We start from the raw sequence: 17500 nt of genomic DNA, 5'->3' as shown, positions 1-17500 counted from the left end.
TGTGTGTGTGTGGGGGGGGGGGGGGGTGTATGTGTGTGTGGGTGTGTATGTGTGTGTGTGTGTGTGTGTGCGTGTGTGTGTCTGTGTGGGTGTGTGCGCATCTTCCCATCACCTATCTAAGAAGAGCCCAGTAGTTGGAAGACTAATCGGAGGTTTGTGTGTGTGTGTGTGTGTGTGTCTTTGTGGGTGAGTGTGTGTATGTGTGTCTGTGCATGTGTGTGTGTGTGTATGTCTCTGTGTGTGTATATTTGTATGTCTATGTCTGTTTGTGTGTTTGTGTGTGTGTGTGTGTGTGTGTGTGTGTGTGTGTGTCTCTGTGTGTGTGTGTGTGTCTCTGTGTGTGTGTGTGTGTGTGTGTGTGTGTGTGTGTGTGTGTGTGTGTGTTCATTTGTGTGTCTGTGTTTGTTTGTGCGTGTCTGTCTTTGTGTGTGAGTGTGTGTGTGTCCTCCTCTCATAAGCTATTTACCATGAAGCCCCTGCTCCTCTAATGAGCACGTTGTGTGCAGTAGCCAACTACCCAATAAGGGGTTGCCGAGTTTGCCTTCCACAGACGCCGATGACGACCGGGAGAGTGACCTGGGGAGAAAAAAAAACAGGTCCCATTATAGGGGCTAAATTACCGCTTTCATGCAGGTCCTCTATCAGCCATGTGTCTGTGCACAGTGCTAAAGTAAGCCATCCCAGTGAGTGCCTAATGCGCACTGTCCGCAGGGGTGTCTAAAGGGAACGGGGGAGTGGAGGAGGGGTGGAGGGGTGGAGGGGGACCCTCCGTCTTGCTGAGTAGATTGAGCCTCTTTATGTTTGTGCTTTGAAATGGGAGGAAATTTCTGTCGGGAGCTGAAGTCGAGAATTGTCTTCCATCCGGATATATCGCGGGCCCTCGGTGCCCCCTGCTAGGTTGAATTAGAGTTGTATTTGTGTGGTGCTCTCCAAGGCCCATTTCACACAGAGGTTAGCGCTAACTGCTGCCTTCCAGAGCTTCTCTGAAACTCTGAATTGGTTGCGATCCAAATAGGGGAGAAAAGTTTGGAACAGACGCGGCATCTTGCGCTCAGAAGAGAGCTAACGCTGAATTGGGGTATTGCAACGTCTGTGCACAAGTTATTTACCATTCAGCCAGAGGTGGAAAACTCCAGCTTCAGAGAGTAAAAGTCCGATCGTGTATTGATTCTACCTGTGCACTTTGCACAGGTGATCTCATCAATTAGCTGCTCTACCCAGCTGAAGAGTTGTGCTAATTAGAATCAGCTGGTTTACATGAATGGTTGGCACAGATGTGTGGTAGGACTTTTAGTTTCTGCGACTGGATTTTTCCACATAGTGTAGGCCGCGGGCCTACTCTGCAGGGAACTCATTGATTCTTTAAGCAGTCTCTTTAAAGTCACCAAGCAGTAAGAGAGGAGAGGAGACCCGTCAGACCAAAAAGGCTCAAATTGACCAGCCATCCCCACTGCATTAACGGGAAACACGCCAGGTAGAAGTAGCACCTAGCTGTGTGGTTGACAGGACCGATCCATACTGCAAACGATGGTTAATGACCATGCCTCCACCTCTGTCCGGCGCAAGCCATCGGAGGTAAGCAGAAAGCATGAGACCTGTCAGGCGACCCCGCCCTGGCAAAGAACCCGAAATCGAGGACCCTTATATTTAAGGACAGGTTTGCTGCTCCTTCCTCTTCAGGCTTGGCGCTGTATTGAGTTTCCTCTTAAGTCGACTCGCTGCGTTTGTTGCCTTACCTGATCCTCACGATCAATCACTTTAGGAAGCAGGAGAGACTGGTGAATTACAATAAATTGTCACTATTTTTGTTCTCAATGTTTGGACGTGTCTTGAACGTGGAGAGAATTTTTGAAAATGGGAAATAGATTAGCCCTGGCTGCTGGGGAATATGGTGTTTCTGTATTCAGCAAAGGTAGCGTCTTTTAATGCGTTCCGACATTATAACTGGAGGAAATGCTTTCTTTTATCACTCCAAACAAAGGGTGGCCGATGTTGCCACTAACCACTTTCACACATTGTGCACTTAAATTTCCGCGCAGCGATTTGTTCGTGTTGTGACTTGTTTTTGTATCTGGGGCAGGAGCTCACCCCCTGTCCACGGGCCATGTGGCTTATCACCATGGCTACGGTGCCACTTCCTGTTAGGTTGCCGTTTTACCGGTGGAACGTTACAAGCAAGAAGAGGAATCGCTGAGACGGATACCCGCCACTGGTGACAAGGGCGGTCCTCTTACGCAAGTGTCATTGCAATTATGCCATCTCGCCATGAATGTGATTTGGGCTTTGCTAATGATGTTTGATGTCCACAGAGGTGGTGGAGGTTTTGGGTTAAGGACATTGACGAGTTGTGCAAAGCGCTTCCCAGATATTTGTGTCGATGAAATGGCTAGTTGTTAATTGTCTAACGTGGAGGTAGCCTAATGGATGCTGTCAGTTGATCAGCTTGGCCAGAATAACAGTGGTTACAGTGGGAGTTTGCTGCCCTCCAAATCCTTCACCTCCAATCAAAGAACAAGATTGGTAAATAGAAAATATAACAGCCCAAATATTGTTCTTTTCTCCTTAGTGTAGTCTATTCTTTCAGACATTCATCATAACTCTATATCTTTCAACCCAAATAGCAATAACAACAACACAAGGTCTGTATTTTATATTTAGACCACACAGTAGCCAACACCATAATAACCCACGATGCAATCTGGGCCTGATAGTCATGATTGAAGAAAATGGTGGAGTACAACAAAAGCAGTAGGTCATGCCCTCTTCATTTTTACTCTCACACACACCTGTCCTGTATCTCTCTCTCTCTCTCTCTCTCTCTCTCTCTCTCTCTCTCTCTCTCTCTCTCTCTCTCTCACCCACACAGACACACTCTCTCACACACACACACACACACACACACACACACACACACACACACACACACATACACACACACACAACACACACACACACACACACACACACACATATATACACACACTCTCTCTCTCTCTTTCTTTCTTACACACACATTCTGTCTCTCTCTCTTCTACCATTCTACTACCGTAGTCCAGGAGTGTTTGCGGCTCGTTCCCTGTGAGGAGGCTGGTGTGTGTGTGTGTGCTGCTAACGACCCGCAGCCTAGCCGCTGTGCCCGGCAGCCTTCCCCCGGTGACTGATTATCTTGGCAGTTGCCTTCCCTGTGGCCTACACACAACAGTCACATCCCTCCCTACACACCCCCTCCAGCCACCAAACCTCATATCGCATCCAGATCAGTCCTGTGGTGTGTGTGCTTGTGTGTGTGTGTGTGTGTGTGTGTGTGTGTGTGTGTGTGTGTGTGTGTGTGTGTGTGTGTCTGTAACAAGATGCTGTCCTCCCTACAGAACCCTGTGCTCAAATCACAGATGACTCCAAGACCGTTCAGACAGAGATACATCACTGTGCATTTCTGTCAGTGTCATGTCAGCTTCCTTTACAGAGATTCTTTACAGAGATTTTGTCAAAAAAGAATACAGTGCTTGTAGCTTGCCTGTCTGGAAATCAAGTCTGTCCCCTCGCTAACTGTGTGAATTTTCACCAAGTCAACTCACAGACAGAATTTTTTTTTTTTAACTACATAAACATTCTATTTCAGGGTTACGTCTCTGAGAGCTACATGACTATATCAACAATAGTACATAGCCTACTGTACAGCTTACGGCTATAGCTACAGTATATATAGCTTAGTATGATGAGGCTCTTCACGTTCCTTTTCAATTTTCAATTTTCAATTTAATGTTGCTTATAGAGCGCCAATACATTACACATGTCTCAAGGCGCTTTACAGAGTGTTAGACATTCAAAGAGAGCCCATGAGTAACAGGGGCAAGGAAAAACTCCCTAGAATTGGAGATACATATAGGAAGAAACCTCAGACAGACCCACGACTCAAGGGCCCAACCCATCTGCCTTGGGTCAGTTAAAGTACAGTCATTTGTAGTTTGAAAGTTACAATGACAATGAAAGTTCAAATAGTCCAGTGTAGGGAATAAATTGTCCATTAGTAATCCATTAGTTATTTCGGAAGGTGATGGGTCGCTGGGATCCGAGGGCCAAAGATTCGGGCAGGGAATCACAGCAGGCGATGTTAGGGCAGTCATAGGGATGGCGAAGGCAATGGCGATGGTAGGGCAGTCAGAGGGATGTGACTTCAGGTGTGATGAGGGACAGGCACAGAGATGGTTGATGGCTGGTAATGGTTTACCTCACAGGTGAGGTATAGGGGAAAGGGAAGAGAAATAGAGTGTGTTAGTATTACTATAAGTCATATTAAGTATTAATAAGTATATCAATGGTGATATAAATGGTTATGCTATAGAGGGTTTACAAAACGCTTTTACACACCTCTTTTGTGGGGACAGGTGCGTAGGAATAGGTTACCCAGTTAAACCCGAAGAGGCATCCCGCACATCGTCCACCACGCATGCAAACATCCACCCACCCACCACGCACGCAACATCCACCCACCCACAATGCCCCCCCCCCCCCCCCCGATTTTAAAACCATTATTTCAGTGTTGTCTTTGAATGTGGGCTATTCAACTGACAGACATCCAGAGGATCAAGAATCATTACCCTTCTCTAGACAGTGTTGTTTCAGTAGTCTTCATTCAAAAGAAAAGGCTTTCTCTTTTTATCTGAAAGGGTTCCATTAAGCATTCAGCCGTAGCTCAAGCCAGTTATGTTCACACCATCTGTTTCCCTGCATTCAGAGGAAGGTGGGAGGACTGAGTGAAGATTGAAGACTTATTAGTGGCCCATTGTAGCTCACAAAAAAAGAAATAAACAAAGGTTTCATTGTCTCATGGGGTGGATTTTAGCGATCATGGTTTGTTTGTTCACTGTGCCACTAAATTTCATCGCTGGTGGTGCTGAAAATGCTGCGCTAGCTGTGATACTCCATTTTCACATTTGTGCGTTGTTTATTGTGTACACGTGCTGCGTTTATGGGCTTGTTCCCTCGGATGAACACTTGCTTGGCAGAACAGGAGATAACCCTCGCCGAACGTTGAAGTATGCGTGCTGGTTTGCTGTTCTCTGTGGGGGGAATTGACACTCGCACAATGTAGTTAATTACCCAGCGCCTCTATTGCTTTTTAGGACTCAGGTTCTTTTAATTAAGAAACACAAAAGTGCTTTTCGGGAGGAGACACATGCTCGATGAAAGAGATAACGGCGTTATTGCGCTGTCGTTCTCTGACAGTAGGATTCTCTCACTCTGTTCCCCTCCTGCAGCTCTCATGTCCTGCCCAGCTCCATTACGTTTATAAATAACAATAACTGATGGCGGAGGGGATAAGAAAAGATTGAATTTTTGGCGATGATGAGCGAAAAAGAGGGAGAGAAACGCAGTAATCTGATTGCAACACAGTCTGTTTTTATTAAAAAAAAGGTGGCGGATGCAATGCAGTCATTACTCCAGTCCATTTGCCTCCTGCTGTGTCATTGCATTACACGTAATTCTTTTATCCAACCTTTTATTAGAAACGTGTCACCGTGCCACAGCTGCATCGGTGGCAAAGTTTCTTATCGACGCAGCTTTTACGGGTCTTAAATATGAACCTGCCACCTTTCAGACACATCCATTAAAAGATAATATTTTCGCTGCTGCCATGGCTTTGCATGATGGAGGAAGCCACACTGGCAACGTCTGACTTATTATCGGGTCCTCTCCTCTCTATCTATTCCAAAGCTGATGCACCAGACTTGGTGGTTTTTCGAGTGGTAGAAAGTGGCTGTTTGCAGTCATTTAGGGTATGTAATTGGGAGGTCAAAGTAGGGCAGACTGACAGACTGATTACAGATCAGCGTATTGACATGTTAAATGTGTGGAGAGGGTTTAGTGGCGATGTCATGCTGGAGACCTCTCTGGGTCCCAAGTCAGTCTGTCTAAATGCCAGCGCCGGAATGGGAAGTTGATTGACAGCAGAGTGTCGAAAGAGAGCGTATAATTTTTTGTTATCGGACCGACTTGTCGGGAGGATTTGTTTTGTATTGGTGTAGTCATGTGACTGAGGGGTCTCTTGAGCTACCAACAAACCCGAGGATGACTGATGACACCTGTTTGGGTTTGCACTCACGGAAATAGTGATCGTTTGATACTTTCTCAAACGCTTCACTGACTAAACTTTTAGCCGTGCCTCTCCCTTTCTTTGTTCTTTGCCGGTCTGTCTACACCTTTGAAACGCTCTCTTTGAAAATGCGAAATCACATGGACTCTCAAGAGAAATTGATCGCCCATAAACTGTGTCACCGGCTGCTTTCTCAAGCTTTTAATTAGTTGCAGAGCGGCAGATTACATGTCGCAAAAAAAACCCAACAACCTTCAGCTGAGATGATATTGGAAAAAAATAATTGTGCAACAAATCAGGAAGCCAATAATTGGCTTTGTTCAATTTATTTTCCCTTTTTTTTGTGCAGCCTTGCTAGAACCCCACCTACCACTCTGAATTGTCCCAGCTCATGATAAATGCCTGCTGGCACAGCACTGTCCTCCACCAGAGAGTGTGTGTGTGTCCGTGAGCAGTAAACACTAAATTTCTCCCACAAATTTTTTTTTATTTCTCTTTGGGGTTCGGCGGGGGCATTATAGAGAGGAGAGGAGAGGAGAGCACCGAGGAGTGTCACTTCCATTAACACCCTACTGAGCTGGGCCTGGGCGAGGCCGAGGGCTGAAAGATCCCAAAGTTATTTTAGAGCATCACTCACTGTTTTTCCTCGGAGGAGAGAGCTTATCGATTTTGTCAACAGGCCATTGATTTCTCCACAACCCACCACACCCCTCTCTACAACCCCCCCCCAACACACACACACACACACACACACACACACACACACACACACACACACACTTCTTTCTCTTGGTCTCTCATTCTGTCCCCCTGGACTTGGGCAAGGGAGATACAGCCAATGCCAACAGCTTGTAACTTCTGGGAGAGATACTGCCCTATTGCCAATTTTTCTCTCTTTCAATGTCTCTGTCATTTCTTTCTCATACAGTACAGATATAAAGTCCTCAAAGTGAAGACACATACACAAACACACACAGGGGAGGAGAGGACACAGACAGAGAGATAGAGAGAGAGAGAGAGAGAGAGAGAGAGAGAGAGAGAGAGAGAGAGAGAGAGTACTTTGCCAGCACACCAAGGCTGCGGGGTAGCAGAATGTCACCTTAGACGCCGAAAAGATAGGGTTTGAACTCCTGCCATAGCTCTGTTCCCTCGTCATCTAGAGCTCTGTCCTTGAACACAGGTTTCATTTCGATAGCAGACAAACTGGAGAACATGGATTCTGCTGTGGCAGTGATGGCAGTGGTGGTGGGGGTTGGCTAGTTGTCTGGAGAGTGTGTTTTGTGCACCGTGCCATTGAGTGGAGGCGTCGGTTGCCAGGTGTTTGATGTCTTGCACGTGGAATCCATAATTACGCCTCTGGTTTTTCGGAGGACCGAGCTGCCGCCACCGTGGATCTGGAGGCCTCATTATTGCCTCTGACTGGGAAGTGGTGATGGGCTGCGGTGTTGTTTTGCGTGGGGATGGTGGTAGGGACGGTAGTGGAGCATGTAATTACTGGATTGCCTTTGCCTCTCCAGTCCCCAGTTGCCAGCTTTTTCTTTCTTTCTTTTTTTTTTTGGCGTCCATGTTTTGTTGATCTGGGTTTTCTCAGGTGAGCTCCCTTTGTTTAGTGAAGGTTTGGCAGCAAGCTTTGTTTAGTCTTCGTTGAATCGGCCTGTCTCGTTTTAATGCACATACTTGCTGTAAGTACAAGCTACGTGTACTGTAAGGATATTCTCATACACTGTTGGTATTTGTCATGCTGCAATACATACAGTATGCAGAGTGTTGGAGGCCCATCTTGCATAATCCATAAGCTTTGTTATGCTATATTATAGCCATTGTTTAGTTGTTAAATGGCCCATAGTACAGTGATACATTTTGGAAGCTTGATCCGTCTAGATCAGCTTTTCCTGTCTCTGAACCTCACACGGTATCTACAGTAATCTAGCCTACAGCTCCACATCACGCCAAATCAAAGATTGATGTGTTTGCTCAGGATTTGTAGTCTTCGGGGCAGCCAGCCAGCAGAGGATGCCTGGTTCTAATCTGCACCTGGAACCCTTGAAGATGGAGGCATAAATAAGTTATTGGCAGTGTTTCATTTTGGCTTAGATGAGGAGATATGTCTTGACAGACATACCCATCTCGTGAACTGTCTACAGTAGGTTCGGAAATCTTCAGAAGCATTTTATTGGGGCGCTTCTGGAGCACGCAGCAGCATTTTTACTGAGACGATTCTGCCTTGGATGCTTAGATAGCTTTATGTAAAGACCCAAGGTCTCTTGGTGGCTTTGAACCATGATCCTGGGTAGCTGTCTGATCTCTCTCTTTCTTTCTTTCTCTCTCTCTCTCTCGCTCTCTCTGCACTTCTCTTAACCCTCTTAAATAAATTAAAGTGATTTTGTTATCTGGCCAAATGAGTTGAGCACCCGGGTGATAGTCGTAATTGTTTCTGTTATCTAAAACTTTCTGAATGAATGATATTTAAGCACATCTCACTTGACTGCCCAGAACAGGGTGTTCATTTTGGTGCCTGCTGCTTGGCCACATTTATATCACATCCACAATCTTTCTGTGCCTGCAAATTCACCTCATCAGATTTGAAAACCTACATCCTTATTCAGTGTATCAGGGCATTACAAAACAATGTAAACGCCTATTTGCTTTAGTATGCACTATGCATACAGTATTTCCTGTGTATAAACCACATGACAGAGTTTTATGCAAGTTAAAAAAAACAACAACATAATACCATATTAACTGCCCATGTGTATTAGCATCATAGCAGAAGAAATTTTGCAAAATCAATGTAGCTGCGGCTAATAGTTGGGGAATTACGGTACTGTATACATGCACACAATGCTATCCAGATGTCTTACTGTACGTGTCTCTTTCTCTGTCTCTCCAGTGCCGTCATGGGCCATTGTGGCTATTGCGTTTGTGGCGGTGGTGCTGGTGCTGTCCTGCTGTTTCTGCGTTTGCAAAAAGTGGATTTTCAAAAAGAAGAAGGGCAAGAAGGGCAAAGACAAGGGCAAGAATGCCATCAACATGAAAGATGTCATAGACGGTGCGAAAACCGAGGTAAAAAAGTTGTTTCTGCTATCGCCTTTTCACTTCGATTCTATACTCAGTTTTTAGCCATGCAAAGATGTGCTTATTAATACATTGATGATATTGCAGTGTTGTTCAAACATGTAATGATGTATTTACTTATGACTATTTACTCATTTAAACTGTTTCTTAGAACTTAGAATGTCTTAGAAGTGCATGACAAAAATACGCAATATATGACCTTTTCTCTGTCTAGTCTATCTTGAATAAGTTTATACAATACACACTTTGAACATATACAATGCTTAAAAACTCCGTTGTGGGTGGGTGGGTTGGGACAACATGACTTGATGAATGCGATACTTCACCCCTGACTCTTATTGCAGGACTAAAAAGGGGGGGAAATACCCTTGTAATCAGCCCAGAAAGTATTATAGTTTGCTTTTTGGGTTGTCTTTTTTTCTTTATCTTTTTTTTTCTTTTTGCTCAAAGAGCAATTTTTGTTGAAAAGTTCTGATTATATTGTGTTATGTAATGACGTGGTATCAACCCAGAGAAATGACGTTAGCTCAATTGCTCTGAGGGAGCATATTAATTTATCTCTCTCGCCCTCTCTCTCTCTCTCTCTCTCTCTCTCTCTCTCTCTCTCTCTCTCTCTCTCTCTCTCTCTCTCTCTCTCTCTCTCTCTCTCTCTCTCTCTCTCTCTCTCTCTCTCTATCTGTTTCAAATACAACCCCCCGAAAATTATATGCAACATGGAGCACTTTAACCCTTGTTAGCTTGGTAATTGCATTAATAGGCCTCACAGTGCCCACCACACTTTAGACTGAGTAATTGACCAAAGTCTGCTTAATTTCCAGAGTACGGGCACTCTTTTTGAGTCCGTGCCGACCACCATCACATCCTGAATTAGAGCCATTGATTGCGGAGAAGCAGGATCTGACACTCGGCTCATGAGCGCAAGGCCATGGGCCGGAGCTGTAAATGAAAGGCTAACACCTCCCACACCCCTCTGACAGCCACAGGGCTAAGACGACACCTTCAGAGTTAGAAGAAGCCATTACTTTCCCTTAGATTTGGACTTAGAAGAAGCCATAACTTCCCCTCAGATTTGGACAATTTTGGAATCGAGGCAAAAACATGAAATACGGTATACACATGTAGTAGCAAAGGCCTGCATTGAGGAAACTGACCCACTAGTTTGGTCATTAAGTTGGTCCTCCAAATGCCAGTAAGACTCTAATCATACAGCTTAAATCATGCAGTCGTAAATTACTAGATTAGGTCTGAAAATCTTATGTACTCACTATTGATGGTACAACTGAAAATCCCCTCTCAAAAAGCATCTCCCCCCGGGGGCGTTTGCAAGCCCCTCCTGAATGAAATCTTGTCCTGGGGCGACCTACTGTATGAAGCATAGCAATGACAACAGAACCTAGCAAGACACACTCACCACCAATAGCTTAATCAGTGAGACAGACACTGGCTCACAACGCAACAAAAATTGCTTTAGTTGTAGTATGCTAGACGTGGAGTTGTGGACTCCACCGCAGTCATTTCTCCTGGTGTGCCCAGAATCATGTGTTAAACGTCTGTGTGTGGTTGTTTTAATTTGTGTTTCTTCCTTCTATGTCCTCCTTATCTGTGTTTTTTCTGATGACTGTGCGGGATTGGCACTGGCGGTAGGTTCCCAATTGCTGTTGGATCTTCTTAAGCCTGCTACTCTGACTTTTCTTAAAAGCCTCTTGACAAACAACTTACTCCTGTAGAGCCAAATATATGTAACTATGCATAAAGTACATGTATATCTACAATATATATGTGCGTAGGTCTGCAATATGCACATATATATACACAAACTGAAAGGAAAAATTGCACTGGGTGCGCTTTTACAAGGTTGAACCACATTGATTTCTCCTTTCAAAATCACCCCACGCTAAAGTTCTTGGAATGGGAATAATACAGAAAATAATATTTATTAAATAAAACATATTTCACAATGATTAAAATGTCCATGGGAAAAAATATCCTGGGTGATTTTGATGACAAGCAAAACTGAAGCTGAGTCACTAATGAAATAATACATCTCAGCCTTCGGAAGGGAAATTGTACTGAAAAGGCCATTTTACTCAACTTGACAAACACAGTTTTTTTTCAAGGAGCTTGAGCTGAGTTGACCTCAGCCTGAGGAAGTGAAAGAAATAGATTGCTAAAAAATTGTATTTTACGTGGCTGATTCAAAAATTAAATAATACTAAAAAAAAGAACATTGCACACTGCCGAGCTCCTTAAAAGACTTTGTTTCATAGGAAATTTCACGCTGGGCAATTATCTAGCTCACTTCTGCTTCATTACCTGCCACTTTGATGATTCTTTGATAATAGAGGACATATAACTAGAAAAAAAACCAATTGCTTGTCATTAGTGGGATCCAGGTACGCTGTGTGGGTGATGGAAGAAAAGAAATCAATTTCGTTCGGCCTTCTGCTTTCACACCAGTAACCCAAACAACTAATAGGCCAGACCCCATCCACATTACAACCCCCTCTCTGACGAGTTCCCCCATACCAACCCCTGCCCCTTGACACCTTCCGCTGGCATGATGCTTCTAGCTTCCATCCGCGTTGCGGTCCTATGGGCAGCTGAGGGTCATGATTATGCCACTGTGCACTGAGTGTGGGGAGGTGTGTTAGTGGACATGCCATTGAGAATGAGAGGGGGGGTGGGGTGGGGGTGGGGGGATGGGGGGAGAATCCCACGAGACAAAACACAGCACTTAGTTTGTTTTTTCTCTCTTTGCGACGCGTTGAGAATGAATGCCCTCTTTTGCATGTCGACTGATGAGAGCGTTTGAGGTTATGAAACCAAAAAAAAAAAAGGCAACTTTCACAGTGAATGAACTTGAGAAGCTCGTCAAAATCGCATGCTGATCCAGTAATCATAGATATATGCCCCCCACCCCCGCCCTTCAACCACCACCACCACCACCACCACCACCACCCACAACTCCCCCACCCACAACTCCCTATTTTCTGTCCCACCCACCACCACAACCACCACCAGCACTCTTGCCTCTCCCCCTGATGATGAGACTGGGTCAGGGGATTTCTCTGTGTCCCTGTCTGTCTGTCTGTCTGTCTGTCGCTCACCATCTCTGGCAGTTCCCTTCTGATTTGCTTCTGCCAGGGACTGATCTGCTTGTACTGGCATAAAGGGAATTGTCCTCTCATTTATTCTCACTTTCACTCTTTTCTCTCTCTTTCATTGAAACATGTCTGTCTCTAGTTTAATCTCTGTCTCCCATTCTCTCTCCATTCTTGTACTGTACTATACCCCCCTCTCTCTCTCTCTCTTTCTCTTTCTTTCTCTCTTTTGTCATCCTCTCCCATTCTTCTTCCACTTTTTCATTCCAAATGATTCTTTTTTGTCTCTTAACTATGCCATCAATAATACCATCTGCTTTCATAATGGGAACTATCCCTTCCTCAAACCAGATTTAAAAAACCTACCCATGGATTGATTCACTGATTGATTTAATTAACTGAATGAATAACCGATTGATTGACTGACTGAATGATTGATTGATTGATTGATTGATTGACTGATTGCATCAGGGAAGGTGGGGAGGGGGGTTTCTGGCCCGTGGCTAGTTGCATCACTGAGCATGTCATGGTGTTTTAACTGCTGTGGTGTTTCTTTAGTGCTTGCTACCCCCCCTTTTACCCCCTAAACAAAACAAACAAACAAAAAAAAAAGAGAACCAGCTTTTCAGGTACGGGCTGCCTGGGGAAGTGCCCCCACCCCAGGTCGAACCGTGGCCGTCTGCTGCGATGGTGGAGCGGGAGACACTGACTGTTGGTGGGTGTTTCCTTCAGGCCTTTAAGGATGAGGATGATGCTGAGACAGGGCTGACGGATACGGAGAAAGAGGCCGAGCCCAAGGAGGAGGAGAAACTGGGCAAATTGCAATACTCCTTGGATTACAATTTCACAGAGAATACGGTAAGGCTCTGCCCTGCGCAAAAAATCGCCCCCCTCACTGTTGTGTCCGTAGTGTTCGAAACCGTTTGCCAAAAAATAAAGAGTTCCCCTCTTTTTTTACCCGTAAGTATGGTCTCTTGTCTTTTCTGATGGATCGTCTTGTCTTCATGTCCATAATTCACAATTTCCATGAAGGTAGCACACATCATTCTCAGCGTGCCTTGTTATTGTAACACTATGTCTTCAAATGGAATTATTGTTTTGGTAATGCTTTACAACTGAGATCTAAACTTAAAGTGGACCAATGTGCAGTAGACGCTTTTAAGCAACATAAACTCGCCTCGGCAGATTTGGGAATCGAGCCTTGGTCGACCGATCGTCAGGTGGTGATGGTGCCAATGCTCCACCACGGCAACACTAACTGACTCATTGATTCACTGTGTTTGCTGTAGCCCTCAATATCACTCAGTGTTTCTAAATGAAAATGTTTTTTTTTTATTATTATTATTATTATTATTATTTTCAACATGAATGTAATAGTAATGTAATAGTAATGGCACCAGTAATGGTACAAGTATCAAATGCTTGAATTTCATTAACACAATGTGTTAGTCATACTAGCTATACAGAAACAATAAACTTCAGCCTGTAAGATTCCTACTGGTATATCAGGCTAATTATTACACAGTCCAGTGTACCACAATGTAAAGTGTTGCATTTGTTGGTTATCTCCATCCTATCATCTCCTGGTGGAAGAACTGCCTTTGGAATGGTGAAACCTCACTGAAGGTGCCTTTTGCCTCCCCTTCGTTGATGTCTCTCTGCTACACGCACACACGGCACAGTCGCCTTCGCACTCCTTAAAGCTGTGTGCTTTGGTGTGGTGGCGGATGAGACTTCCCGTGGGCAGATGTTCGCTGACAGATCGAGGAGGAAGCTTGCGAGTGGAGCTGCTTCGCCCAGGCCGCCATAAACAGACCTGACAGGCTGAGATTATCCACTCGCACCCCATCAGACACATCACAGGCCCTCCGAGAAAATCTCAGCCTTTTTATATCCTCCGCACACTCGCTCACTCTGCCAGCGAGAAAAACATTCGGAGAACGGACGGGACAAGTTATTTTTTCACGCTCGAATGCCCCACCCCCCATCCCACCCCCTCAGAATTTGCCCCTACCAACAGTCAATACCCTTCTATTAACAAGAGCTTGAGAACAATTACTGACATTCATGATTATCTTGTGGTAGCACCATAATCTCCTGACATTAGATTAAAATGTGACGACTCGCGTGGGCAGGCATTGGGGTTGCAGGGTTTACATAGTGGAATAGGCCACGGGAGAGAGAGGCTACAGTACTGTGCTCTGACATTACAGCGAAAAAATAAACAAAAAACCACGGCTGGCAAACAATGATGTAGCTCGAGGTGAAATAGCCACAAAGGAGAAGGAAGAGGAATAAAGCGAGCGGTTTCAAAGCACTATCAAGCTGACCCACTTTCGGCTCAATAACAGGCGCGGCGGTGAGCCGGCGCAGACAGACCCCGCCAAGTCCCTGTGTTCCTTTGGGGGCCGGAGCGGTTAAAGTCACGATGAATAGGCCTGACTCTGGGTCAGGTGGGTTTCAGGCCGAGTGGCACTGGAGGTTGCTGGGCAGCCCCTTCGTCCACCCTTTAGCACAGAGGTCTTGGGGAGCCAGGAGTAGGTAAGCCATGGGCTTTTGTTTAAAGGTAATCTGCCCTTTCCAGCCTAGCAGAGCAAGACAGTCAACAGAGACAGCGGTCTCTTTCTCTCTTTCTTTCCATCTCTCTCGTTGCTTATGGCCATTCTCAATCTCTTTCTTTCTCTCTCTCTGCATTGAATCTCTGTAGCACTAACTAGCTGTCTCTAGGCCTCTGCTCTCTCTCTCTAGTTGCTTAGGGTCCTTCTTTCTGTCTGTCTTCTTTCTTCTTTCTTTCTCTCTCTGTCTACACTCTACCTCTCATACAGTAACTGGCTGCCTCTGGGCCTCTCATTTCACTGTCTCTCTCTCACAGACTTCTAGCTGCTTATGGCCCTTCTTTCTCTATCTGTCTTTCATAGTCTTTCTCTCTCTCTCCCTGGCACTCTTTCCCTCTCTTTCTCTCCTCCATCTCGTATGAAATTTGCCCATGGTCTTGAATTTGTGAGGGTGTAATCTGTGGTTTCTCAGTGGGTGGAAATGGCTGAAGAGAGCGAACATATTAATCTTTCTATTCAGAGCTCCACGCCCATTCAAGGAGGACAGGATATTAGAAGGGGAAAAAATGCTGTAGACAAGGGAAAAAATCATAATGGGGTTTCTCTTTTTCTCTCTCTTTCCTGTCCTCTTTTCTTCTTCCCTCTGTTCTACAACATCCACTTTGATATCCCAGTATTCGTATTGCCCATTGAGTTCAGCATATGTACTAATAGTCCTTCTGCATCCATAACTGTAAGAGCTGCCCTCCTGCCTTCAGCCTTTGTCCACAGAGACCTTAGTGAGAACAGGCAGTCGCCCTGTGCATTCAAACTACTGCTGGGACCTTTGCACTGCCATGCGCTTCCCCTGACAGCCCGCCTCGCTTTGAACAGAACCAGAGCCGTGACATGCAGCACCCCGGCAGAGAGGGGAAAAAATCCCCTACACACACCAGACATTTGATCCTAGTCTCCATCAATAAGTTTCCTGAAGTGAAAATCCCTTGTGCAGGTGTCACGGCAAAGTTTCTCCCCCTTTTTTTAAAAAAGAAAATAAAACCTGCCCCATCAACACGGACTGTTTTTTTTTGTGTTGTTTTTGTCAGCACTATTTTTGTCACCTCAAACAGGTTTGTTTGTCAGAGGACTCAGCTAGCTGTCGCCAAATTGGTGTCTGCTCCGCTGTGTTGGCCTATGGGATAGGGAGAGAGAGGAGGCCATGCTGGCTTAGGTTCACACTAAATTCTCTGTGACACCGCTTGGCAGGTGAGATGACATTTAGCCATGAGTTAAACCTCGCCCGGGAAATTCTAACAGACAACACGTCAGGGGGAATAGTCACACTCCGGTGTGGCCGAGGCAAGCCCTGGTCCTCAGTGTCCAAATGTCCTCAGTGGAGCATAGAGTTTATGACAGGTTTGAATGTGTGAGCGTTGGTATCTGTTGTTTTCAATAAAGCTGCATTTCAAACGGTGGGCATTTCTCTTTTTCTCATCTACACTGTGATAGTATTCAATGCAATGTACATTTAACTTTCAATGTAAAAAGAGTATTCTTTTGTTTCACGCTGAGATTTCTTTTTTCTGTTAGTAGTGAAAGTAACACCACCCTACAGTAATGCTTTGAGAATGATGTTTGCTACCTTCAGTACTCTCGCCATTTTTCTACTCTCAAATAAAAACGTGTGCCAGCATCCTTCTGTTGTCCATGTCTGTGGAGTACCTGTGAGTGAGCTCTGGCTTCTGTGAGGTGTGTCTGGTGTTTGGAGGTCATTGTCTGTGTTTTGTCTGAAGTGTCTTGTCTTGTTTTGATGGACTTGGTGTGTTTTGTCTGTGTCGTCAAGATGCAGCTTGTGTGAGATAGGTGTTGTCTTGTGCTCCATGTTGCCATATTGTCTTACGGTCATCCTCATATCAGTGTTTTCTTGTGAACCACAACAACAACAACAACAACAACAACAACGACAACAACACTCTCTCTTCCAAACCAGAAGCCCACCACTAACTCACTGTTTATTGGACCAGCTAATACACAATAACTGTTGCACCCTTCAACACCTGGCATAACAGTGCTTATTATTTCAGTCAGTGTTATATGAACAGCAATATATTAACAATGCAGTTGCCTTTGGCCATTTGTTTTTGCATTTTTGGCTTCGACAAACCTGGCATTGTTGTGGCGCATCATCTACCCCCACACCTCTTCATCGACCCACTGTCCAAACCTCTCTGCCCCCTTCCTGCGCCTCCGACAGCTGGAGAGCTCCACGGCCGAGCGGCTTGGTCAGCCTCCAGACCGCCTGCTGACGGTTGACTGATGGGGCCTTGATTGACTGACTAGGCCAGCCGCGAGAGGCCACTGAGGGCCTGCTCTGACTGGCAGGTCAATCAGCCTTGCAGGCCTCCCCGTCTGGTTATCAATTATCAGCCCTGATGTGGAGAGGAAGAAAAGGAAGGGATGTTATGGGGTTGGGGTTTGGGGGTGGGGTCTCTTGTTTTAGCCACATGCTTGACCTCAAGTAACCCCAATCACCACCTTGAATTGAACTCCCTCTGGGTTGTGATGACATCCCATGTCATTTGTCTGAACATGGGGGAAACCACATCCATGTTGTTGTGTTTTCTTGTAGAGCCTGTTTTTTACACTGGAGAAGCAATAGATCAGGCATGAGGCATCTACGGAGATAAAACTAGTTT

The 17500-nt window shown here is 45.3% G+C and overlaps 1 protein-coding gene across 2 annotated transcripts in view; it reads left to right on the top strand.

The window, feature by feature from the left end:
- syt1a (synaptotagmin Ia) overlaps positions 1-17500 on the top strand; it is a 103119-nt gene that overhangs the window by 63954 nt on the left and 21665 nt on the right. The window contains exons 3-4 of one of the 2 annotated variants that reach the window (XM_062518160.1): positions 8985-9157; positions 13012-13128. In XM_062518160.1, coding sequence (XP_062374144.1) covers positions 8985-9157; positions 13012-13128 — 290 coding nt within the window. Of the gene's footprint in view, positions 1-8984; positions 9158-13002; positions 13129-17500 lie in introns of both variants that reach the window. The other variant, XM_062518159.1, reaches the window with a different exon arrangement.

Source organism: Sardina pilchardus, chromosome 17 (genome assembly GCF_963854185.1).
Source record: "Sardina pilchardus chromosome 17, fSarPil1.1, whole genome shotgun sequence".
In the NCBI taxonomy this organism is placed as follows: Eukaryota; Metazoa; Chordata; class Actinopteri; order Clupeiformes; family Clupeidae; genus Sardina; species Sardina pilchardus.
This window is presented reverse-complemented; position numbering and strand designations above follow the sequence as displayed.